At 50.4% G+C, this 26,102-nt stretch overlaps 2 protein-coding genes across 3 annotated transcripts in view; both read left to right on the top strand.

Annotated features, from left to right (window-relative positions):
* Nucleotides 1–13,247, top strand: part of GRM7 (glutamate metabotropic receptor 7) — a 171,173-nt gene extending 157,926 nt beyond the window's left edge. For both annotated transcript variants that reach the window (XM_063411800.1, XM_063411801.1), the window contains exon 10: nucleotides 12,542–13,247. In XM_063411800.1, the coding sequence (XP_063267870.1) occupies nucleotides 12,542–12,591 (50 nt within the window). In that variant the 3' untranslated portion in view covers nucleotides 12,592–13,247. The remainder of the gene's footprint in view (nucleotides 1–12,541) is intronic.
* Nucleotides 13,248–13,384: 137 nt separating this feature from the next.
* LOC134558173 (uncharacterized) lies at nucleotides 13,385–25,557 on the top strand. The gene is made up of 4 exons (XM_063411802.1): nucleotides 13,385–14,075; nucleotides 14,190–14,455; nucleotides 23,579–23,679; nucleotides 24,750–25,557. Exons 1-4 carry the CDS (start codon nucleotides 14,045–14,047, stop codon nucleotides 25,417–25,419), a joined length of 1,068 nt encoding a protein of 355 aa, XP_063267872.1. The 5' UTR covers nucleotides 13,385–14,044; the 3' UTR covers nucleotides 25,420–25,557.
* Nucleotides 25,558–26,102: the final 545 nt, after the last annotated feature.

The raw sequence follows: 26,102 nt of genomic DNA, 5'->3' as shown, positions 1-26,102 counted from the left end.
TCCCCCATATAATAATGGAAATAATCTAAGGAACTGCTGTCTGCAATGGCACACAAGTAACTCTGTCACCTAAGTCCTATAAAAAGCCACTAGCAACTCAGATTCTTTAAGGGGATTTAAAATTTGGTCCAGAAAAGCTTTGAAAATGCTACAGCCAGGGATGGTTTGGGCTTGTGCTGTCCTGCCAGTGCTCCCCTGCTCCGGGTGCTCTCCCATCTCTGCCCAGCCTTGCTGCTCCAGCTCCCGCAGCCCTGGCTGCTGTTTGGATTTGTTCTCCCAGGAAGACAAAAGAAGCAGCACGAAACAATGCAGTGTATTAAAACAAAGCTGGGCTAGCAGGAAAACATCGGCCTGCCTGTAAATTGACACTTGTTTTGCTGGTGAGGTGTTTGTAGCAGGAATGAACAGGCTGAGCCCTGACGTGACTGTATCAATTTCTGCTTGTGATGCACGGGGAGATGTGTTTGTAATGCTTTAAATTGTTTCCTGGGAGCGACAAATGGGACTCCTCTGCCTTGAGGCTGATGAAAACACAAGGCTTGAAAAACTCTTCGTGGTGGCTGTGTGAGGGAAGAAATTGTCCATCAGTGAGGGGGGCAAGGAAGCATCTGAGGCTTCTGCAGAGCTGCAGGGTGGCCCTGGCACTGCAGGAGAGTCTGGGCTGGGGCTGCCAGGGCTGGGCAGCAGCTCCCTGTGCTGGCCTTGGCACGGGGCTGGCTCAGCCTTGGCCTCTGCACTGCTCTGGGGTTGGGGTTGGGGTCCCCAGGCTGGCCTGGGGCGCTGCTGGGGACAGGGAGTGCTCCCACTGCAGATCCCGGGTGGATGAGGACACGCCAGTGGTGCTGGGGGGTTTGGGAAGGCTGCACTGACACCAGGCACTGCTGCTTCCAGCGGCCCTGGGGACAGGTAGGTGATCATTGGGACAGGCAGGTGGCCCTGGGGACAGGCAGGTGATCATTGGGACAGGCAGGTGGCCCTGGGGACAGGCAGGTGGCCTTGGGGACAATCAGCCCTTTGCAGGCTCTGGGTCTGAGCTGTGAGATGCTCTGTAGCTCATCAGCCTCCAGTGTGTGCTATGCAATAATTATTTGCTGGATTGAGGTGTCATTTTTGTTTTAAATCTGGCCAGTTTCAAACCGAGAGAATACTCCGTGTTTAACCTCACTTGAGGGATTTTCTGTTCAGTGGAGGCTGCTAAGAAATGAGAATTTGCACTCAAAATTGATAGCTGAAAGACTTTGACAGCTCTTCACTGCATCTATTTTGATTCTGGAACGGCTGACTGGAAAACTAAACATCACAAATTCCTTCTAATGGTGATGTGCTTATTTTAAAAGTACTGCACAGAGGCCCTGGGCACTGCCAGGGATCCAGGGGCAGCCACAGCTGCTCTGGGAATTCCATCCCAACAATTCCTGCCCAATCTCCCACCCAGCCCTGCCCTCTGGCAGTGGGAGCCATTCCCTGTGCCCTGTCCCTCTGTTCCTTGTCCCCAGTCCCTCTCCAGCTCTCCTGGAGCCCCTTCAGGCCCTGTAAGGGGCTCTGAGCTCTCCTGGAGCCTTCCCCCCTCCAGGTGAGCCCCCCCAGCTCTCCCAGAGGGGCTCCAGCCCTCGGAGAGAACATTCCCTCCTGTCTGAGCATTTGGGGATCGTGTTACTTTATTTTTTACATCTAAAAATAATTACTTTTGATGGTACATTCATATAATTGTCTGCTCCCATATTAATTATCTGCAGACTGTCTCACACCTTTCATGACTTACACAATACAAGACTTGTAATATGCAGGGAAGTGTCAGACTGTTTCCTTTTTTTAAATTTGAAATTCTGAGGGCACTTAAACCATCACCTTTGAGTTTGATGTGTGAATAAAAAACACACCCATGGCTAGAAGTGCCTGGGATATTAAAAGCTGAGTAGGATGGATGTCTGTGAGCACAAATAAGGATTAATTAGTGTGCAAGTATTCAGGGTTCATTCCATATTTTCTGTCTTCTTATGTGACATTTTTCCTGGGAAATGTGGGTGAGGAGTGAGCAGGTACAGTTATACCTCATGGGCCAGTCCCTCTCACTTTGCTGCTTAACAAACTCTCAGCAGCTCTGAGTTCTCCCTTTGACTGATTTGTTGCTCCTTACATCCTCTCAGGGAGAGTCTCAAATGTATAAATTGCAATATCAGGGGAAAGACAGGGCTTTTGGCTCTCTTACCTCCCCTACACTGATAATGCCTCCCGTGGTCCCAGGCAGGGCAGTGTCAGGGCTGTGCCCGGGCTGTGCCCAGCTCCCTGCTGGGCCCTCACAGCCCTCACTCATCCTCCTCCTCTGGGGAGAGCCTCAGGAGAGGAGCTGCAGGATCGGGAAATCAGATCCACATCCTCCCCTCCACTCCCCTGAGGTCCCTGAAGTCCCTGGGATCCAGTCCTGGGGGAACAGCTCCCAGCAGCAGCAGTGGCTGGAAGGGCTGGCTTTGCTCATAAATCCACTGGAAAATTGGCAAGTGAGCTCAAAAAGGAAATTCTAATAATGATGGGGTAAAAAGGCCAGGGGAACAAACCCCAAGCAGTATTGCAGCAAAATTAATTTCTCAAATACACGAATCCAGGCAGTTTTTCGTGGGCAGGATGGCAAGCATGGAGAAAACAGCTCAGATTGTGTAAGAACAGCAGGAAATCTCTGTTCCTGCCTCTGTGTGTGCCTTCGGGGAAGCTGTCCAAACCCTGATGTGTTTTCTCACCTTGTGGGAAGCAAACCACATCAAATGCCAGCAGCTCTGGGAAATGAGGGTGGTGATGGACTGGGGAGTGTGGGGGCACCCAGAGAAGGAGGCACAGCCCTGCCCTGCCCTGGCACTGGCAGGAACCACACTGGGAATGAGGGACATTTGGATTATTTTGGCACACAGTGCAAACACAGAATGTATTTGTGCTGGCACCTGGGTTGGTTTGGCTTTTGAGGGCCAGGAAGCAGCAGCAAATCCAAGCAATGGCCCATCAGAAATTGGGATTTGTGGCTCTGCTGCCACACCCAGCCCATGTCCCAGGGGGTTGTTTCTCTTTACTGCCCTCAGGGAAGGAAATGTGGCATCTCCCAGTGAGGTGTGGGGTTCCTCAAGGAGAGCATCCTTTTGGCCTTGAAAAGAGGTGTTTTGACTTTGGGCTGAGGTTGTTTGGCTTGGACTCTGACAGCAGGGAACAGAGGCAGGGGGGTATTTTCTAGCCCTAGAGAAAAATGAAAAATCAAGGAAGGGAGCTAGGTTAAATCCACATAAATGCCCTCGGAACACAGCGTGGAGACAGGTAAGAGGGAAGGAAGGCAGCCCAGTGCCAGGGGGTGAGGTTTGGCTGAGTTCCCCTCAGTAGCCCAGAGCTCTGGCTCTCAGCTGGGAGCAGTCTGGCACTGCATCCAGTGAGGTGCCTGTTCTCGCCGTTCAGGGGAAAAAGAAACAGAAAAGATAAAGTTGCCATAGTTACACCACTTGTCACGATGCTTATCATGTCCCTGGGATAAAGAGCCCTGCATTAAATCTGGGCTTTTATTAATATCAGCTGTTAAACATTTCCAGGGTATTTGAAATCAAGACTTCTGCTAAAAAATTAAATGTTGATTGCAGCAAAATTGGGCTGTTTAACAGCGCAGCTCTGAGTGTAATTTTGTCAGACACTGTGTAACAGAGCTGTACACCAGGAATACATTTTCCACTGAATTGAGCCTCGCTGCACCTCATGAACATTCTTGATTTTCCTGTTAAGATGTTTGTTACTTGTAACTCTTTGCCAAGGAGTTGGAGCAGGCCAGCTGGCAGGAAGGGAGACGAGTTCCTGGGTGTGAGTAAGAAAATATTGCTTGTGTGATTACTGTATAACCATGCAAAGGCTGGGAGAACTGGGAGTGCTGAAGAGAAGCTTCAGGGTGACCTCATTGTGGCCTCCTGGTGCCCAAAGGGGCTGGCAAGAAGGGTGCAGAGAGAATATTCCCAGGGGCTGCAGGGGCAGGGGAACGGCAGGAGGGCAGGGTTGGACGGGATAGTGGGCAGGAATTCTGCCCTGGGAGCACCTCCCAGCATGGCAGGAGAGGTAGAGGCTGGAGAGATGTGTTGGAACAGGTCACGGCAGGGCTGGGAGGGCAGGGCAGCCACGGAGCCCTGGCTGTGCCCAGGGCTTGGGGACAAGGCACTGGGGACACCCTGGAACCAGTTCAGCAGCACAGTCAGAGGCAGAGGTGAATTGTTTTCCAGCAGCTCTGACTCCAGGCCTCCTCGGGGATGTTTAAGCCATCACTCAGGTCATAATTTTAATTATGTTTCATGCAAACTGTTTTCACACTTGGCTCTAACAGCTCTCTGCAGAGCCTGGCTTTCCAGGTAAGATAACCAAAGTGCTGTTAATGACTTTGTTTTAAGCAGGTGAAAATAATTTGCTTCCATTTGTTATCTTTCCAGTCCACAGCATTCACACAGCAGCAGTAGAAATGGAGTTGGAATTAGCAGGTTTTCTGTACCGCTGGCTCCAATTAAGGAATATGAGCTGGGTTTGTTTCTTCCCTGCCATAATCTCATAAACATTTGGAAACAAATTCCTAAGATGCTGTGCACCTCTCCAGCTCCACAGGATCTGGTGCAGGTGAGGCTCTGGGGATGGATTGGTGTGAGGGTTGTGCAGTGAGCCCTTTGTCCCCTGGGAACTGGTTCCATCCTCACGTCCTCCACTGGGATTTCTGTCCCCACTGTCACTGTCAGTGCACACAGCTCTGCCTGTGCCCCTGTGCCATCCCTCACTGCCAGAGGTGTTGCTCAGCCTTGCTGCTGTGCACCCCTGGCCCTGATGGATGGGGCAGGTGCTCTCAAGCTTCACCTGGCACAGGAGCCTTTATCTGCAGAGCAGACAAGGAGGAGATGAGGAAAGATGCGGCCAAAGAGGAGACAGGGAGGGGATGCAGCCAAACGTGCTTGAGATGGATGTTCCTCAGCAGCGCCGCACTTTGCTGATTTTAGCTTTTATTTGAAGGGTAAAACTAATCCTTCTCTATCACAGTCCTATTTCCTGACTCAAAATCTCAATCCCATTGCTCTCTTTCTGGCAGAACCCTGATGATTTTTCAGGCCATGAGCAGCCTGGCTCTGTTCTGTGGCTCCAGGTCACGTTTATTTTGGTGCTCCCGATGGGGAGGGGATTCATCTCTGGATTGATCTCCAGGGTCCCACCCTGATAACCTTCTTTCTATACTTCATTGTGAATTTTCAGGGCTGGCAGTGCTGACATCCCCAGGTGCTCCTTGGCTCGAGCAGGAGTTCAGTGGGATTTCAGTGGGCTGCAATCCCTCTCCAGGCTGGAGAGCTGGAGTCAACACCGCTGCACTCTCCTGAAAGTAGGAAGTGCATGTTTTGTGCTATGCTCCACAGGATTTCTCTTACTTCTCTTTGTAGACAGCTGAAATTTGCTGTCCAGGGAGCAGTGTCGGGGGAGTGTGATGGTTACCCCCTGCCATCAGGAAAAGCTTTCCAGCACAGCAGCTCTGTCAGAGCTCTGTGCGTGAGCCCAAGTCCATTATTTATCTGTACACAGAGGAAAACGTGCCCATCTTTCCACCAGTCCATTCCTTCTTCTTGCCTCTTTTCAAAGTGGTGCCCTGTGCACAGGGAATGCACAGAACAACCTTTCCCTCATTCCATGGCTTCTGGGGCTTTGGGGATGAGGAGCCTCCCGTCCTTCCAGGGACTCACTGGGGAAAGCCTGCTTCCCTGGAATGAACAGGAATTATTCTGCTGGAAACACGGGCAGAGCTGTGTGGCTCCGTGCTGCAGTGCAGGCGTGTGTCTGATGGAACTGCTGCCCCTGTGTTGTCTGAGCTAAGGGTTCCTTCACCGTGTGGACAGAGAAGTTCACCAGCAGGTTGGGCTCGGTCCAACACATTTGCAGGACACCAAAGCAAATATTTACTGTATGTACTCAAACCCTCCCACACTGTCTTAAGCTCTAAGAGGGTCAGATCATTGCCACTTTGACCTGAATGGATGCTATTATTACGCCATTATCTTATCCAAGAACTGCTTTTATTACTCCTCTCTCAGATGCATTCCTAGCTCTCACAGAAAGAGCATTGTAGCCAAACCTGACGAATTAAAAACTCTCTCCCTGACAGCTGCTGCTGCTTGAAAGCCTTCGAAGCTAAACCAGACTTTTGAAAGAAAAACCTGCTTCAAACCCCCACGTGCCCTGGGGAGCTGCAAGGTCGGACTCTTCTTCCCATTAAATCCTTCTGGGAACTTCAAAGCATTGCTCATTAAAGGAGCCCGGGATATTGAATATTTGTAATTGTTCCTCGTCGCAGCTGCTCTGTGCAGGGTTGTGGCAGTGCCCTGAGCTCAGGGCTCACTTCAGGGGTGCTGTCACTCACTCTGTGTGCTCTGCAGGCTGGGTGTGCTCAGGGGCCTGTGACAGGCAGGGGAAACAGCCGTGTCTAAAAGGGACAATAATAAGGGAGCCCTAAAGGTAAAATGTAGCCTGGATAGAATATGAGGAATTTAGGAGTGAAGCTGAGTGAAGTGACAGACAGGAGAGGGCTCCTCGATGGAAATACACCTGCAGCCTCTGCCCAGCCCTGCTCTGAGCAGGCATTGGCATGCACATGCATAAACAGCATTATTCTAATGAGCTGAACTAACAGTTTCATTATTAATTGCATTCTGAACACCCCGAGGTGAGCCAGGCACATGCAGGGGGTGCACAGCAGGACGCCCTGGCTCTCTGCTCCTGCTGCTCCCCTGACACTTTCAGCCAGCTTTGGGATTTTCAGTGGCTCCTAAGGACAATCCACCCCCTTATCCTGCTGGAGAACCTAAAGGGCCGTGCCCATCAGAATCAGGATTTGTCACAGGACAAGACAAAATGGCCTCGGGTTGCATGAGGGAAGCTTTAGGATGGATCTTAGAGAATTTCTTCCCTGAAGGGGCTGTCCAGCCCTGACACAGCTGCCCGGGGCAGGGGTGGAGTCCCCATCCCTGGAGGGATTTCAAAGCTGTGTGGATGTGGCACTTGGGGTCACAGGGCAGTGCTGGCCTGGGCAGTGCTGGGGGAAGGTTGGACTTGATGATGCTGGAGGATTTTCCAGCAATTCAGTGTCTCTGTGATGGTATCACCGGAGCACTGTGTCACCTGAGCCTGTCCTGTGGCAGCACTGTGTCACCTGAGCCTGTCGTGTGGCAGCACTGTGTCACCTGAGCCTGTCCTGGGGCTGGCACATCCAGCTGGCTGTGTCCCAGGCAATCTGAAATCAGGGAGCAGCAGGAGAGCTTTCAGCACCCGGCCCTGCTCGGGCTGTCTGGGATCTGCTGAGGAGTGTCCCACCCCCAAATGCCACCGCTGTCCCGCTGTGCTGCTGCACCAAGAGCAGCAGGGGAGCCTGACAGCTGAAGAGATCATTTATAGGAGAAGGCTGCAAAGCAATTAGGGAGGAACAAAACTTTTCCTGATGTTATGTTTGTTATTTAATTCACTTTTATTTTATTATTAAAGCAGGATGTTCCATTGCTCCTCTGCATCACAGGCACAGGTCCAGGCTGGGGGGACCCCCAGCACAGGCAGTGAAATGGCTTTGTACAGTGCAGCCACTGAGAGACCTGATAAGGTGCCAGAACACTGTGGCAGCACAACAAGAGAGATGTCAAAATGTGAAAGAACAATCCATTTACATTTAGATACCAAATTTAAAATTATTTTCTCCGAGCTTCATTCCATTTGTTGGGGTTTGGGCAAGCATGTAGAATCATTTAGGCCTGTTGCTTTCATCTCGCTCTCGTCTAAATTCCCCAATTTAAAGGCAGCAGAGCATGGGGATAGCTCTGTCTTTCTGGCAGAGATGGAGGAGAAGCCACGTAGCTCCATTTTGCTTTTAGATGGACTAGAAGTAGGATTTAATAATCAGCCTCTGCTCTGCCTGGCACAAATGATATGGGTTGTAAGCCAGAATTAAGGAAATGAAAGAGAGGAGGTAAGAATTATCTGGCCCAGTGACTGCAGAGGGAATCAGAGCAGGAGTTCAGGCTCGGAGCCATCCCGATGTCCATCCCTGCTCGGAGCTGGGAATGCTGAGATGATGCTTCATATGTTTGATAGCTTGAGATGCCTGGGGGCTCCAATAAAATTCATTTCTTGCACTGTAAATCTTTTCTCTTTAAGCATGGAAGAGGTTACAAATGTGCATAAAATTGAAGTGCAAGTGATTACATCTCGCTCTGAGTCAGTATTGACAGCTCTGCCTTGCTCTGGGGTGCTGTGGGAGCTCCTTTCTCTGTGACCTGTGCCCAAGATAATGAAAACCAGTCAAGTGATGAAACTCATAACTCCAAAGAGGATTTTTCCTTCTGTGTATTTGTTTTTGGTGTGTTATGGGCACAGAGGTGCAGCTGTTCCCCATCCTGTTACCTCTGGAAGGGGTGAGTCACCTTGATTTGCACACAGCGGGCAGGGGCCGGGGCATTTTCCCTACCCCGCTTTTGGGACCCGAACCCCGGGGAGAGCCGCGGGTCCCCAGGGATGCCCCGGCCCCGCGGGGCTGCTCCCGGCCGCTGCCAGCACACGCACACCAATTAACACAAGCCTGGGTGTTAATTAACACGGGCGTGTGCTCGCAAGGGGCCGGCGAGAACAGCGGCACAGCGTGTGCGATCCGTATCTGCGCCCCGTGTAAGGAGCAGGGAACGCTGGATTCAACCATGGAAACGCGGATGTTTCATTAGCGTCCCCCATTTTCATGTAAATTAATTTCTTTGAGGAAAATCAAATCCATACCTGGTGCTAATTGCCAGTGCTAATGATGAGCAGTGACTCGGGAGAGGTTCATTACCAGGCAGGCTGTCTCTCTCCGGGCTGGCCAAGCCTGGGATGTGTCTGGAGGTTGCACAGGGGCTGAGCCGCGCATCGCTGCAGCCAGTGCGGGAGCAGAGCGGGGAAATGCGCCAGCAGCCATCGGGGACGTGATCCCCCCTGGCCTAACAGCCTTTGAACAAGGAGGATTGTCTTTCCTCTCTGAAAATAACACGGCTTTTATTGATCGTTTTATCTGAATTATGGATGATGCTTTTGTCAGCTCCATTATCCTGCTGAGGCAGGGCCGTGCCAAGGATTGTGTCACTGTCTCAGAGCCTGTCCAGGCAGACTGCATCCAAGCATTCCTTGGCTCCATCCCTTTGGCACCGGTGGTTCCTTGTCCTGCTGGAAATGAGAAAGGAGTTCTGGGGCTGATGGGGTGAGAAAACTCGTCAGCAGAATGATTGCTTTTGCTGAGAGCCCCAGTAATACCCGGGGGGCACTGGAGGGGTCTGAACTCGCAGTGGGAGCATCTAAATCTCTGTCACAGGGACCCTGCTGCTCCTTGAAATTGGAGCATGTAATGGGTAAAGCTGAAGTACCTCACGAAATAATACATGGAATTACTTTGCAACCTGCTCCATGATGACATTTTTTTCCCAGGCTCATTTTACCCTTCTTCAGCATTTAATAGCGTTCCCCAGTTTATTGGATATTTGTAGTGTAGCCTTGAAGGATAATGAATTTTATCCTGGCAGATGTTGGACACCTTCGTGTGCAAGAGGAGTTAATGGGAAGTGAAGATGATCAGCACTTTGTGGGATCAGTCCTTGATTGAACAGACAGCACTGACTCCTGTCTGGGGCATGAGGAAAGAGCTGAATGAGGGTTTCAGGATAATATTGCAAAGGGCTGCAGCTACACGGGAGGTTCTCACTTGGCCATCTTGGAAATACCTGGCCCTAAAATCCTTTCTTTGTCTTTGTCAGAAAAACAGTGAACACCATGGGAAATATTGATATTGGGCTGCACTCTGTGCACTGTACTCAAAATAATCTGAATTGCTGGGGGAGGGCAGAGCAAGTGTTTCTGTAAAACCAGCAGTGATGTCTGACTGAGTGGGGACACTGCTGGCTGGGGACACCCTGGGGGACACCACAGCCTGGGTGGGGAGCAGAGGGAGCTGGGGCTGGTCTCGGAGGGATCGGGGGTGCTTGGGGGGCTGGCAGAGATGCAGGGGATGCTCAGGGGCTGGCAGAGATGCAGGGGATGTTCAGGAGCTGGCAGAGATGATGTTCAGGGGCCGGCAGAGATGCAGGGGATGTTCAGGAGCCGGCAGAGATGCAGGGGATGTTCAGGAGCTGGCAGAGATGATGTTCAGGGGCCGGCAGACATGCAGGGGATGTTCAGGGGCTGGCAGACATGCAGGGGATGGGATGCTCAGGGGCTGGCAGAGATGCAGGGGATGTTCAGGGGCCGGCAGAGATGCAGGGGATGTTCAGGGGCTGGCAGAGATGCAGGGGATGTTCAGGGGCTGGCAGAGATGCAGGGGATGTTCAGGGGCTGGCAGAGATGCAGGGGATGCTCAGGGGCCGGCAGAGATGCAGGGGATGTTCAGGGGCCGGCAGAGATGCAGGGGATGTTCAGGGGCCGGCAGAGATGATGTTCAGGGGCTGGCAGAGATGCAGGGGATGGGATGTTCAGGGGCCGGCAGAGATGCAGGGGATGTTCAGGGGCCGGCAGAGATGCAGGGGATGTTCAGGGGCCGGCAGAGATGCAGGGGATGTTCAGGGGCCGGCAGAGATGCAGGGGATGTTCAGGGGCCGGCAGAGATGATGTTCAGGGGCTGGCAGAGATGCAGGGGATGGGATGTTCAGGGGCCGGCAGAGATGCAGGGGATGTTCAGGGGCCGGCAGAGATGCAGGGGATGTTCAGGGGCCGGCAGAGATGATGTTCAGGGGCCGGCAGAGATGATGTTCAGGGACTGGCAGAGATGCAGGGGATGTTCAGGGGCTGGCAGAGATGATGTTCAGGGGCTGGCAGAGATGCAGGGGATGTTCAGGGGCTGGCAGAGATGATGTTCAGGGGCTGGCAGAGATGCAGGGGATGTTCAGGGGCTGGCAGAGATGATGTTCAGGGGCCGGCAGAGATGCAGGGGATGTTCAGGGGCCGGCAGAGATGCAGGGGATGGGATGTTCAGGGGCTGGCAGAGATGCAGGGGATGTTCAGGGGCCGGCAGAGATGCAGGGGCTGCTGGGGAGACACGCACAGCCCTGGGAGGGATCCGTGTCCTGTTTGGGTCTGGATTTGCAGAGGGGCTGAGAGGAGCCCTGGGAGGCCCAAACCCAATGCAGTTTGGAAAGCACATGTGCACACAAATCCAATTGTTGTTCTCGCCTCTCCTTCCACAGCATCTCTTAAATCTCCCTGAGCAGGTTTTAAAATGAAACACACCACATTAAAGACATCATTTAAAGTGGGAGTGGATGCCCCAGCTTAGCAGGCTGGAAATACTCGGCAAACTGCTTAAGTTATGCCAAATTCTCCCAAAAACTGTGGGATTTAGACTTCAATGTTTTAGCAGACTGGGATAACTGTAAATCCAGGCTCTTTTTTTGGTCTCCTAGGAGTTTAGGTTGGAGAGCAGGAAAGGTTCTTCCCCCAGAGGTGCTGGCACTGCCCAGGCTCCCCAGGGAATGGGCACAGCCCCGAGGCTGCCCCAGCTCCAGGAGCCTTTATACACCAGGGATGCACAGGGGGGGATTTGGGGGGGTCTGTGCAGGGACAGGGAGGGACTGGATGATCCCTGTGGGTCCCTCCAGCTCAGAATATTCCATGTTTCTGTGTCCTGGATCTGTCACTGTTGCCAGAGTACTGCAGAACATTTTGCTTTGTGTTCAGCTGCAAATATTTGCAGTTTCTCCTGATGGGAGCGTGTAGCGGCGCTCATAAAGTTCTGACTGGTTTGATTTCCTTCTGTTTGCAAACAGATTGGATCTGAAGGTCGTAATTAGGAAAGCTGGTACCTTCATCCCCATACTGAAAAGTCCTCAGAAGTCATAAAACTTGAATAAGAATCACTTTATCCACGAGAAAAGCCAAGTTTAGCCCAGGAGATTTAAGAAGTTGGAGGAAATGTCACTGGTTTTGTAAAAAAGAAATCTTAATAGGATCTGGTTGTGGTGCCTCAGCAGCGCAGTCAGCCAGACTGCGGGAGCCTGACAAAATCAATCCGTGCTAATTCTGTCTGTATCCAGAGCTGGAGCTGGGGCTGGGGCTGGCCTGGGAGCCGCCTGCCCGGAGTCCTGCGGGCGGGAATGGGGTCAGGAGCCACCGGTGTGTCCCCATTCCCGGTGTGTCCCCATTCCCGGAGTGTCCCCATTTCCAGAGTGTCCCCATTCCCGGTGTGTCCCCATTCCCAGTGTGTCCCCATTTCCAGAGTGTCCCCATTCCCAGTGTGTCCCCGTTCCTGGCATGGCCTCATTCCTGGCGTGGACCCATTCCCAGTGTGTCCCCATTCCCGGCACATCCCCATTCCTGGCGTGTTCCCATTCCCATGCCCCCATTCCTGGCCTGTTCCCATTCCTGGTGTGCCCCCATTCCCAGCACATCCCCATCCCGTGTCCCCATTCCCGGCACATCCCCATCCCATGTCCCCATTCCCAGCACATCCCCATCCCATGTCCCCAGAGCAGCCCGGCCCAGCGGGGCTCTGACGCTGTCCCTTCCCTTGCAGGCCCTGCTGCCAAGAAGAAATACGTCAGCTACAACAACCTGGTGATCTAGGCCAGCCGCCACGGGCTGGGGCCGCCGCCGCGCCGAGCTCCCCGCGCGGGGCCGGGCACGGGGAGGCGAGAGGAGCCCGGCTCCAGGCGCTCCCAGGAGCTCCTCCATCGCTGCCAGCGCCGGCCCGGCCTCGGGGGCACCCCGGCCTCGGGAGCGCCCCGGCCTCGGAAGAGCCCCGGCCTCGGGAGAGCCCCGGCCTCGGGAGAGCCCCGGCCTCGGAAGAGCCCCGGCCTCGGGCACGCTCTGGCCTCGGGCACGCTCCAGCCTGGAGCCGCCAGGGCCAGGAGCCGCCGGGGCCCGGAGCCGCCACGGCCGCGCCTCAGGAGCGGCTCCCTGGGCCGGCCGCGCTCGGCCGCTCTGGACTCTAAGGGGCTAATTCTGTCTTTCTATGTACTTCCAGACTGCAAGTTTTTCAACTCTCTGTACAGTTTGTGAGGATTTTTGCATATTGCCATCCATGTCGTTCCGAGGTCACTGTTTGTTTCTTTGGATGCACAGTTGCATCGGGGCCCTGTGCTCTCGGCACTTCTCAAACCAAGCGACAGCCGAGGATCTGAGACCCGTGTACATGACTTGTATTATTACTCTTGTATCACTGCAATCCATATACCTTATTTTTTTTAACGAAATGAACAAACAAACAAAAAAAAAAAGAATTTAAAGACCAAAAACTGTGCTGGCGAAGTTTGTCCCTCCCCTTCACACCTCCGATGGGCTGCAGAGGAAGCAGGAAGGATTTTTGCTGAGTTTTAGTAGAGGTCTTGATCTTTGGAATGCATGCCAGTAATGTATTTTATGGTACATGTTAATAATTTATGTTTGATATTTGTATTTGTGTTCTATTTTGTTCTTTTCTTTACGGTATATGACTATTTTGCAATAATTTCAATGATTCTTATGATATTTGGAGGAAAGAATATGGCTTTTACATGTCTTGAGGTTTTTCTTTGTTGATGCCCCACCATGATTGACCAGTGTGATAAGGACTTACAGAAGCATGTATGTTTTATACTGTTTGTAATAAGTAATTTCGTTAATCTTGCTGCTTATGTGCCAATTTAGTGAAACCAATCTTTGCCGCAACCTCCTCCCTCCCCTTCCATTCTCTCGATCCTGTGATATTATCCAAGAATGTATCAATAAAGGATTTTGGTTAACTTTTTTTTATTTACTCCAATAAATATATTTTTTCAGTTGTTCCCTCCCCCTCTCCCCTTGTGACTTAACATTTATTTCCTGGCACTGTCAGACATCCAGAAGCCCAGCACAGCGGGGCTGGTGCACAAGGAGAGGGCTGGAGAAAGTCCTGGGGGAGCTGGAGCTGACTGCAGGGGGAGAAAGTGCTTGAAGGGTCTTTGGAAGGTCTGTAAGAACCCCAGAGCCAAGCTGGAGCCCCACCGTGCCAACCTCCCCTCGGTGTTTGAGATCTCCAAAGCTGCTGCCAGCTGCCCAGATGCCTTTGAAGGACAACAGCACAGCAGAAGGTAATTAAGAGAGAATTAATCAGAGTCAATCTGCCAGGCACGGGTTGGGTGAGCTGGGGCAGGAAAAGGGAAAAGTTGAGGCAAGAGGTGAGAGGAAACTCATTCCCTTTGCAGCAGAGCACCTGCAGCACCTTCGGCATGGCAACCACGGCTCGGCTGCTCCGAGGATCCTGGGGAAGGTATTTAGCCTCCCATTTTCTGCAGACAGCCTGATCAATTATCCTGATGAGTTAATCAGCATCAAGAGAAGCTGTGACAGCTGCGGCAGGGCGCATGGAGATGAGGAGCCGGGTGTCACAGCCTGGCTCTGCAGGGCACGGCCTGGGGATGCTCCTGCACCCCGGGATGAGCTGCAGCTGCCCCGCATGGAACTGCACCAGGTAAAGGCTTTGTTAGCAACAAACTGATTACCAGCCCAGCTAACAATGGGGAAAGAGGTGCTGCAGCACTTTCCTTTTCCCATAAACACAGGCACAGAGCCAGCGTTGGGTTAAATAAGTACATTGCATCAAACAAATGGTTCTGGCTCAAAGACTCTCTCTTTCTTCTTTTTTTTTTTTTTTTTTTTTTTTTTTTTTTTTTTTTTTTTTTTTTTTTTTTTTTTTTTTTTGCAAATGGGAAAAAATGGTTTGTTGGTTTGTTTTTCACTTTATTTTGGTGAAGGGGGGACTGAGGTGCCAAGAGGGCCTGGTGCTGCTGAGAGGGAGTGATGGGGAATTAGGGACCCTGGATGCAGGAATGGCTCTCTCTAAGCTCTACCTCCATGCATACATAAATATATCTCTGTGTGTATATATATATACACACACACACACGACTACTCTGTGTTACATACACATGTCCTGGGCAGATTGGGAGCCTCAGGCAAAGCCCCCAGTTTTTAGGACACCTTCCCATTCAATCACGAGGGGCAGAAGGGACTCCCAGCTTCCCAAACTCCTCAGAGAGGAGTCGGGGTGCAGCTGGATCCAAGCTCAGACACAAACTTTGCCAGCCCTTTGTGTTTAGCGGATTGTACAGGTGTCACTGACTGCAGCACAGCCCTTTCCTGCAGGATTAAGGGTGGCAAACCACATATATTTATGTAAAGGTAAATGATTTGTTAGGATAATGATTAGACAACAAGATCTTAATCAGAATTCTTTACTCAAAGCACTACTACAGCAAAGTGCACTCTTTTTAAGCGATATGAAAGCAAACCGAATTATTCAGCAGATGTTGATGTTACTCATGCAGACCAATGACCGTGGGCAAATCTCCAGCTCAGCCTCCAGGGTGACCTTGAGGAGCATCCTGGCTCCAGGGAGGAACCTCCACAACATTCCAGAGGCTCCATGAAGTGTCCCTGCCCCACAGGTGGGGTTGGGCTGGTGCAGGACAAAGGCTGCACTGTCAGAGGTGTCCGGGCTGTGTCAGCTCAGCAGCTTTGCATCCCTTTGGATCGGTAGTTGCATTTGTTTGTGCCTTTCTTGGATATCTCAGCAGCTCTGACACATCTTCCCTCCCTCTGGCATGTTTAAGTTCGGACAGATGAGCCAGGCTGGTTTCAGCATCACTCACCCCAAAAGCAGCGCTCATCCAGCACTGACAGCTTTGCAAGCAGGGCCTCACTGGAGTTGTTTTACCCCATTCCAGGCAGAGCATCCTGCTACAACACACACAAACAGAACTGAAATCACCACATAATCATGCCAGTTGTATTAAAAATATTTTTTTAATATTAGTAATAGGAATGCATTAGTTTGTTTTTCTTTTTAATCACCTCCACCCCTATTTCTATGCATTAGACTCTGAAGCAAGTCCCTGAGCCCAGCAAGGCTTTGGTTTGAGAGCTGACACGAGGTGAAGATGTTGCACTCTGCACTGTGGATCAATTTTTATTTTTATTTCACAAACTACACCGCACTATTACACCCACACAGCTCCTTTTCAAACACAAAGCCACGAGCCTTTAACTCCATTTAGAGTCTTTTATTTTACAATTGGCTGCACTTAGCATCAGTGCAGTGTTACCATTGTTTCCATAACAGCTTCATCTCATTCCCCACTGAGTGCACACAAATGTCACGATACTCGTTTGGTCCCTGCAGTTTCTGTGCTGGTTTGGTGTCTCCACTCTGGAGTTCTGTGCTGGTTTGGTGTCTCCACTCTGGAGTTCTGTGCTGGTTTGATCCCTGCAGAGTTTCTGTGCTCTTTGCCCTGTCAGGGGTGTTTTCACACCTGAGACCTGTGCAGGTGCAAAGCGCCTTTGCCTCGAGGCTGCCCAGTTCCTGTGGGTGTTTCCAGTTTGGACAGGGAGCACTGGTGGTATTTTCCCAACAAGCCCAGCCGCTGTGCTGGGGGTGCTGCACAGCCCAGGCTGCAGCAGGGGTCCCTGGGCTGTGCAGAGCAGGGAGGTGGTGGTGCCTGGATGGGCTGGGAGGTGCCACCCCTGCAGCTCCACGGAGAGCTGGGCTGTCCTGGAGGACACCCAGGTGACAGGAGTGACTCCCTGGGGTGCTGTGGGCTCTCCATGGAGAGCTGTCGTGCCCTGGAGGAGGTACAGGTGACAGGAGTGACTCCCTGGGGTGCTGTGGACACTCCACGGAGAGCTGTCCTGCCCTGGAGGACACCCAGGTGACAGGAGTGACTCCCTGGGGTGCTGTGGGCTCTCCATGGAGAGCTGTCCTGCCCTGGAGGACACCCAGGTGACAGGAGTGACTCCCTGGGGTGCTGTGGGCTCTCCACGGAGAGCTGTCCTGCCCTGGAGGACACCCAGGTGACAGGAGTGACTCCCTGGGGTGCTGTGGGCTCTCCACGGAGAGCTGTCCTGCCCTGGAGGACACCCAGGTGACAGGAGTGACTCCCTGGGGTGCTGTGGGGCTGGAGCATCCCCTGGCCCTCGGGTGCTGCTGTGGGACCCAGCTGCAGGCAGGAAATGTTCCCTCCCCTGTCGTGATGAGCGTGCTGTGAAAAACACCCCTGTGAGCCTGAAAGGAAAAAATTCCCCAAGAATGGGAGTGATTTTTTTTTTTGTTGCCGTTTATTATTGAGACTGAATTACACCAAATTGTTTTGGTATGTAAATGCCAAGTTTATTGTTCATTAAAATCATTGCAGAGTTAAGCTTTCTGGGCATGTTGTATGATAGATAATGACAATTATTTAGCCCGAGTCAGAGCTTAGTCTTAATTTGTGACATTAATTGCCTTTATATATAATTAAATGCACTATAATGCTCCCATATGCAGAATCTGTGCATCCATGAAAGTGCTAATCAAACATATTTATTAATTTCTAAGAGAGCTTTTTGTCAAGGCTTTGATACAGTTGACTGGTTTTTGGTAAATAACATTTTTTTAAGATGTTTTGCAAAATATTTTGATAATTGCTTTTTGTGCTAGTGGCATAATTAATATTATTTCTAATAGATTAATAAGAGCTGAGGGGTGAGGTGCTGCTCCCACCCAGCTTGGCTCTGCTTTGCCTCTGCCTCCTGTGGAGTCAGAATCCCATCAGCAGCCCTCAGTGTCCCAGGCCTTTCCCAAAACCGCTCCAAAATGCAAATTTGGAGTGTGTTGAGGGTGGCTGAATGCAGGTTGGACTTGATGATCTTGGAGGTCTTTTCCAACTTTAATGGTTCTGGGATTCAATTCTGCTTGTACCACATGTTTATTTTCAGTACATTTCATTTTCAGCAAATGCTGTTATTTTATACCACCCAAGGAGAAGGCCCTTTTATTCTCTTTGGGATTTTTTTTCCTTAAGAATGATCTCAACTTTAGTTTTTCCTCCAGTTTTTTGGTGCTGAGCATCTGACTGGTGAAAAGGGTGGCCCTGGGCAGACCCAGGGCCCTCTCCCCCCAGCCAGTGCCCAGGGAATGCCAGAGCCTCTCCCCTGATCGCAGGAAGGTTCCAGCAGCTCAGTGACGTGCACAGTCCCAAACCACAATGACAGAATGTCCTTCCTTTCCACCTGCCAAAATAACTCCCAAGCAAGAGGCTTTGTCTGGGTTTATCTCAGGCTTATTGTCCCTGCAGAAGATTTATTAAATCCAGCAATGACAGCAGTTCTTTCTCCCAGTCACAAGCTTTTATCTTGTTGTTAAAAGTTTGAAACAGCATCTCACACCACAATGAACATCACATACATTTCAATGCGCCCCTTCAAGGAAGAACCTCAGCTAATCTGTGATGAATGTATCTCAATCTAGTGCTCTTTAATTTATAAAAATGACTGTCTCCCCCTGTATTGAATCATAAGATAAGTGAACCTTGCTCTTAACTTTTCAGCTGGTGTAATCCTGTATGTGCTCTCTGCATGTGCCTTTGGAGCAGATAAATCACTGTGAAGTGCCTCTCCTGCTGCCTGGAGGGAGGGCCAGGGGCCAGCAGGGATTGCTGGCCATGGAAGGGCGGCAGCAGAGGGTGGCACAGGACAGGGGAGGGCTCTGCCTCTGGCCAGAGCCCCCCTGCTCTGCTCTGCTCTGGGGGGCAGCCAGGATCCCCCATTCCCCTTCCAGCACTGCACCCTCGCTGGGCAGTGTCCTTATTCTCTGTCACCATGAGCAGGGATTTATTGAAAGGCCTCGGGCAGGACAGAGCCTGGCCAGGGCTGCACCCAAGGTGGACCCAAAATGGTCCCAAAATGGACAAATGGTCACCAGGTCTCACACTTTGATAAGTTTTGGTCCATTTGCACATTGGGGGTTGAATTGTCCCATTCCAGCCCCAGGCTGTGAGGTCCCATCCTTCTTGTTATTTTTTGGGAAGTGTTTCTATTCAACCTAAGGCGTCACTGTCCCCTCCAGTGACCCTGGGGACAGCACCCCTGGCTGCAGTGCCAGCCCAGCCTGCCTCAGCCTCTCCTGAGCTCTGATCTGTACCTGTGCCCCGCTGGCTCTCCTGGCTGCAGAAGGCTCCTGTAGGAATTTGGGTTTCCCTCTCTGCTGGGAGCAGCAAACCCCTGAATCCTGCACTTCAGAGCCTGTCAGGGCTCACCGAGAAGGGAGAGCTGCTGGAAAGGACAGATCATTTCTCCCCAAGAATGATTCTTCAGAGAGTTGGAGCTCGCCTTCTCCATTCTGCCCAGTAAAAAAAAAATGTATCTAAAATAAAATAGAAGAAAATAAGTTATATGGGAAGAGGTGTGTAACCTCAGGTTTTTAAGGCAGTTTCCTTCAGCCATGTGAGTTTCTGGGTTTGTTTGCTTTGCTTTCCTTCAATATTTACACGGGGAAGTTCAATTGCTTTGCTTTACTTAAACATTGAAGCCCTTGTGTGCTTTACTGGCATAAATATTTGTTTTATTTAAAATCTACTTAGCTGAAAGATCAACAACAGAGGAAGAAATCAGAAATTACACTGGAATTTAAGAGGAAGAACAGCAATTAACTCTGCCAAGGTGTTAACCTTTTTAAAATGCTGCCTTTGATGAGTGATGCACGAACATGTATGAACTGTTCAGAAGTAATTTTCTCCATTTCAATCCATTTTTCCCTCCCCTTTTCTACCCCCTTTCATGATCCCTTTGCACCCCACTGCTGTGATGGAGGTAGGAACTTGAGGGCAGGGTCACGGGTGACCTGAGGCCAGGGCAGCCAGGAAATGCCAGCAGCCCAACAGGAGGCCCCAGAAGGATTTAAATTTATTGTCTGAAGTCTGCAACCTCTGCAAAGTCTGCCTTCCCTGCCCTCAGGATGGGTCCCTTCCAACTCGGTGTACTCTGTGAACTCATTCTACCTTTTCTTTATAATTCCATTAAAGGATGAAATATTAATTGTGTGTGCCCCAGCCCTGCTCTGCCGGGGATCTGGTGCTGAGGCTCTTTTCTCAAATAAAGGCGTTTGGAGCCCTCAATACATTTCATTTTTCACCTCCTGGGTGCTGCCCAGGCCCAGGGGCCCTCCAAAGGCACAGCAGGACACGGAGCCAGGGGCAGCTGCTGGATGGAGTAAAATTATCCCTGAGAGCAGCAGACGGGACTTGGGGGACTGCAGAGCCCAAGGAAGGGCTGCCAGCCCTGCTGCAGGTCAGCAGCTGAAGCTGCAGAGCCTGGGGGCTCAGGGCAGTGCCCTGGTGAGCAGCAGGTGCCTCTGCCACCCCCAGCCCCCCTCCCCTCTTCCCTTTCCCCAGGGATGCTCCAGGAGGTGCCTTGGGCAGCCGCAGGTCCCCAGGTCACTCTGTCACCTCTGGGGGTGCTGCTCCCCCCAGCCTGCTGCTGACCCTGGGGAAGGGAGGTGGGGATTCACCAAACAGCTCAACACACCATTAATGCCAACCTGCAGGAGCTCCTTAAAGCACTCCTGGGTCTCCAGCCTCAAATATAAATTAGCAGGTGGGTGTTAATGTATTTTTTCCCTTCTGTCACAGTGATGGATTTTTCACTTTAAAGATAAGACAGTGCCTGATAGAGCCAAATATTGACAGAGGAGATAAAGAGGCCTGTTATGATAATGGGCATAATGAAAAGCTGTTTATAAAAGGATACCTGGGAATACATAACTTTCTCTCTGTGGAATATTGATCCCCTCAAAAGAAATCAAATTAGCTTTCTTCTGCCTGCTGTACCTGTACCTGTGTTTTATACCTGCAGCAGAAACACCTTTTAAAAACAAAGATCTCAAATTTTATCACTTGCTGACTCAGTGCTGCTTGACTCCAAGTTCAGAAATGGGCAAATACAGAATTTTTGGGGAATTCCACTGCTGACAGCCCCTCCCCATCCCTGGGGCTGAACAAACCCCGGGTCCCTCTGGCTGGAGCAGAGCAGCCACACCCGTGGCTTTCCCAGCTCTGTGCACAGTGTCCCACACAGCCCCTGGATGTGAAATGGTTACATAAAATATAAACCATAGATGGTTATAAATGCCTGTATAAAATATAAAACATAACCAGAACTGCCTAATAACTCCAGAGAAAGAGTCTGCCAGGCTCTGTCAGATGAAACTCCATCACCTCAAACCTCCCTGGAGTTTTCCTGAGTAATCCATCACTAAAATGAAATTATATCAGTTACCATAGAAACATCTTGACCAACAGCCTGTTTTTTTTTCCCCAGGAAGTGAGATATTGTTCCATTCACACCCAGAGCTGCCCCTCTGCCAGGGCGGGTTTGGGTGAGCTCATGTTCTGCTCACTCACCCGCTTGGCAAAAGGCAGACTTTTCAATTTCCCTCCCGTTCCCTGTTAGGGCCATTACTGCTGCTGCTGCTCCTTTTTCCTCTTTATGAATAAAGTGCTGAGTAACACGGAACTGTTCAGAGGAAAGTAATGAATGGCTGAAATAATATACCCATGTAGGGCTCTCCCTTCCCATTGGGAATTGTTTGCTCTCGGCATCCTACTCACATTTTACAGCTCAGAAATCCACCCAACACAGAGCTGCTCCTGGCAGGAGTGGAATGCTCCCCCCAGGCTGGAACCTTTGAAGAAGCCCCTGGGAAGGAATCCCTGGGCCCTGGGCTCCTCCAGGGAATTCAGAACCAGAATTTCTGGGGGAACCTGAACCACACCAAGACACTTCCGTCACCTTTTTAAGACCATTCTGGGGTCCCTGAATGTGTGGCAGTCAAGTTTCATTGTGAGAACACTTTTATTTACATTATTTACATCCCCTTTCCCAGCAGACCCTTGGCCAGGCTCTCCCATCAGAACTCCCAGAGCTGATCCTGGAGCACTGGGACACTCCTCATCTACACCAGCACGTTTTTCATCTCACACAATTGTTCAGATTTATGCTGTGACTGCAGACATAAATCGTCCCCATTCACTGAACCCTGCTCGCAGCCATATGTTATTGCAGGAGGCTGAATTTTTATATAGTGTATTTTTTATGTCCAAAACACTACAAAACTTCTGTTTGCAATCCAAACAAAGCCTGTTCTGAACCTTTTTTTGCTTAGAGATTGTATTTCAACAGCTTGCTTAAAATTAAAACCTAAAGGAGGAACCATAAGATGCCTGATTTATTATTAATCATGGGGGAAGATAAATGTTTTCAATCTCTTTATGTCTACAAAGCACTGTATATCCCACCAGGAACTTGGATGGCTCAGGCAGCTTCCTGGGCATTTTAATCTTCAATGTAAATTCATTCTCAAAAAAGAAAACAAACAAACAAATGACAAATAAACAAACCTCCCCACCCACAAACACCAAAAAACCCTCAAAAATAGTAAAAAAAAACCCCAACAGCCAAACAAATTAAATAAAAAAAAAACAACGCAAACACACACACACAAACAAAAATTAAATTAAATTAAAATTTTAATGAAGGAGCCTGGGGCTCCTTCACCACTGCTGCTGCCGGCTCCTGGAGAGGACAGAGTTAACTCCCCTTGAGTTTAAATTGTCCTATTTTCCATGCCCAACCTGCAGCATTAACAGACTGGATTATTTTAATTTCCCCAGAGCTGTTTATTTGTCCATTAGGTGAGACCTTATGGACATTATTGGGCTGATGCTGCACTAAAAATCCCTTTTTACTGAGTAGCACTAAAACTTTTCCACGTGCACTACGTGTTCCCTATACCAGGTGTGTCTTCCACAATACTTAAACTATTATTAAGTGCATTTATTTTCCAACACACACTAAATGCTGACCTGAAAGGAAACCACGAGACCCCAAAGGCGTTTGCTGGCATGCGCAGGAAGCACTGCAAACCTTTGTTTCCATCGAATATGCAGCAGTTTGTGGAGCTTTAGAAGGGAAAAAGAGGAGATATTCCTAAGTGCAGCATCTAGAGGCAGGTATGAGCTCTGCCCTGTGCCCTGCAGCCCCTGGCACTGCCCAGGGGGCACAGCCCACTTCAGGCACCGGAGATTGCTGCCATCAAAATGGGCTGAAATCCCCTCAAATCCGGGCTGAACCCCAGCTCAGCCTGAGCCCCTGGAGCACCCACGTCCTCCTGCCTCAAAGAGTCCCTTGGAGCAGCGAGGAGCAGGGACCTGTCCCTCTCTGGGACCCTTCCCTGTCCCAGGCTGCTCCAAGCCTGTCCAGCCTGGCCTGGGACACCCCAAGGATGGGGCTGTGACACATTTAATGATATTTACACACATTTAATGATATTTACACAAAGAGCTGCTCCAGCAGCACCATGGAACAGACTCCAGGAGCGGGAGGGAATCTGTTCCATGGCAGGGGCAGGACAGGGCCCTTGGAGGGAAGCAGGGCACAGGAGAAGTACCTGGGAGTGCCGGGTCCAGCTGATCCCCACTCCCCAGGGCTGCCGGGTCCTTACAGATACAAACCAGGAGTTCCATCTCTGCCGTTGTGCTCCACCGCAGAACAGGCAATTAAAACTGCAACGCCGCGTTTGATTTTCAATATCTCATTTAGATCTTGTAACGAAGTTCAATTAATGACCTTGGAAAAGTTTTCTAGAATTTACTGCTGCTTCACCGCAATGCTCTTTATGACTTTTCCTTCTGCACAGCCTTTCTTCTTCCTTTGAATTCAGGCAACATTAAGGAAATATTATCTTTGTAAATGCAGGTGAGGTTGATGATATTATTGATTTCAGATAGCTGCCACTTCAAGACAAATTTCCACTTCAGTCTGGAGGCACAGAACAAAGATTTCCAATGTCCTCAATTATTCAGCACAGCCCTTCTTCCCTGAGAGGTGAGAAATGTCTGTGGGGAGGAGCAGGGTGGTGCCAAGGGACTGAGCCACCTGTGAGAGGAGAGGGATGTGGAGCAGGAGCAGCTGGGAGCCGAGCACACGGACACAGCAGAATGGGGAAATTGCAGAATAAATGGATTTTTACTTCTTCTTCAGCCCGAATCCTGCCCCTGCCCCAGCCATTCACTGCAACCATCCCAAACACCCTCCAGAACAAACACCATTGGCTTTGAGATCTGGTTTGGGTTATCTGTTCCCAAAATCTCAAAACCTAAGGACACAAAACCCTGGTGCTCCCCTGCCAGCTCTCAGAGCCACCCTGGGTGCCCCGAGGTGCCCCACACCTTGCACTTACTGCACACCCACTGGTTACAGTGGGAATTCTGATCCCCAAATAATTATAATTCCTCTTTTTGAAGAGATCCATTCTTCAGCACAGCAGTGCTGAGACACTTCCCAATCTGAAAGCACTTAATGAGATAATTTGCAGAGAGCTCCAACGAGTTCCAGCCGTCTCTTGGCTCGATCCCACCACGACAGTGCTGACTCCCTGCAGCCACTTTCACAGGTACAATTTGGTCCTAGAAATTGGACAGTTTTTTAAAAGCACTGCAGTCTAAATCATGTCATATTCTCAGTGAAACATTTGGAGAGTAAATGTAGAGTCCTGGAGAGAAAAATGTTACTCACGATTTTCACATAATGGAGCTGCAGCATAAAAACGCCCTGGGCTGAGTAATTGTGAAAGTGGAGCCAAAAATAAAACCCTGAATTTTTTCCCAAAGTGAATTTCAGGCTCCCATATCCATGGCAAGAATAAAAGTTTAATTTCCATCAATATAAAAGGATTAGAGCTTAGATTTGCATGGATTGTCACAGTGCTTGGCTCCTGCAGCCCGAGTTCCTGGCTCCGGCCTCGGTGGAGGTTGGCCCACACACTCAGCTGCAACAGCAGGAAATGGCAACATCTAAAATCCCATCTTTTTTTCATTTGTTTTGTCCTCTCTGATGTCCATGTTTAGGTAGAAGTTACTCGTTCATTAAAGGATTTAATTCCTCCTTTTTTCCAGGGCCCTGGAAGAGCTGCATCCAAGAGCAGAGCCAGTGCCTGGGAGCTGCCCACAGGGCTGGCACAGGGCTCAGCCCCTCCTGAGCCTGAGGAGAACAGAAACCAGAGAAAGCTGCAAGGAGTTCCAGCACAAATTATCAGAGAATCAGTGTCACAGTCTGAAAGGGCATTTGCCACCAGACCTGTCCCCACACCACCACAGCCTGCAGGCCCAGCCCTCCAGGAGCTTTGCTGAGCATCCTCAGCTTGTGTGTGGGAATCCCGGAATCCCAGAATCCCGGAATCCCAGAATCCCAGAATCCCAGAATCCCAAAACCATTTCAGTTGGAAAAGCCCTCCCAGCCCATCACATCCAACCTGTGCCTGATCCCACCTTGTCCCCAGCCCAGAGCTCTGAGTGCCACCTCCAGGAATTCCTTGGACACTCCAGGGATGGGCACTCCAAACCTCCCTGGGCAGTTCCAAAGCCTGAGCTCCCTTTCCATGCAGAAATCCCTCCTGATGTCCAACCTGCCCCTGCCCTGGCCCAGCTTGAGGCCATTTCCTCTCCTCCTGTCCCCTGGGAGCAGAGGGACCCCCCATCCCTGCAGGCTCCCTGCTCTGGCACAGGTGTCTGGGCTCAGGAAGCCTTGGTGGCTATTTTTCCTCTTTCTTTTCCTTTTGCTTCCTAAGCAAAAGCAACTCTCACTAATCAGGGAGAGCTTTTGCCACGTTTCAAGCAAGTGCAGAGACTCCAAGCTCAAATTGCTCTAATAATTTATTCTGGTCTTGAAATCCCCGGGGTTATTTCACAGAAAATGTATTTTAAGTTGTTTGGCTCCAAAATGACAAGATAACAGACGATACATATTCATTTGCTCCCCCAAGATGGTGATGAGATGTTACAAAATAAAGCAGCAGATCCTCCCTCCCCCAAACAGGCAACTTGTGGCTTTATCTCCCCGATAGCACCCGAATTGTGCTGCCATTTATCTCGAGGGGGTGTTTATGGAAGGGATTGTTTGCAGCTGGAGCTACAAGGCATGAAACAAACTGATAATGGAACTTTCTTTTGAAGCTCATTCTTTTGCGGTGGCATTTTTCTTTTTTCCTTTATGAGCTTCATGACAGGCGAGCAGTAATTTCCTTTCTGTATTTTAGCACAAACAACAGATTAGTGTCACACTGTTTGCTGGGAGCTTTTGCTCGCTGCTTGCATGAGCACTTGTTGGTGTCTGGCGTATTCCAAATAAATAATGTGGTCATTCATAAAGATAAAAAGCAGAAACATCCCCTGGCACGGCTGAGCACAGCTCGTGAGCGTGCAGGGAGCAGAGGCAGGGTGAGGGATGGCACTGGCAGTGTGGATCACACA

Source organism: Prinia subflava, chromosome 14 (genome assembly GCF_021018805.1).
Source record: "Prinia subflava isolate CZ2003 ecotype Zambia chromosome 14, Cam_Psub_1.2, whole genome shotgun sequence".
In the NCBI taxonomy this organism is placed as follows: Eukaryota; Metazoa; Chordata; class Aves; order Passeriformes; family Cisticolidae; genus Prinia; species Prinia subflava.
Note: the sequence above shows the minus strand (reverse complement) of the source record. Positions and strands in the feature narration are given on the sequence as shown.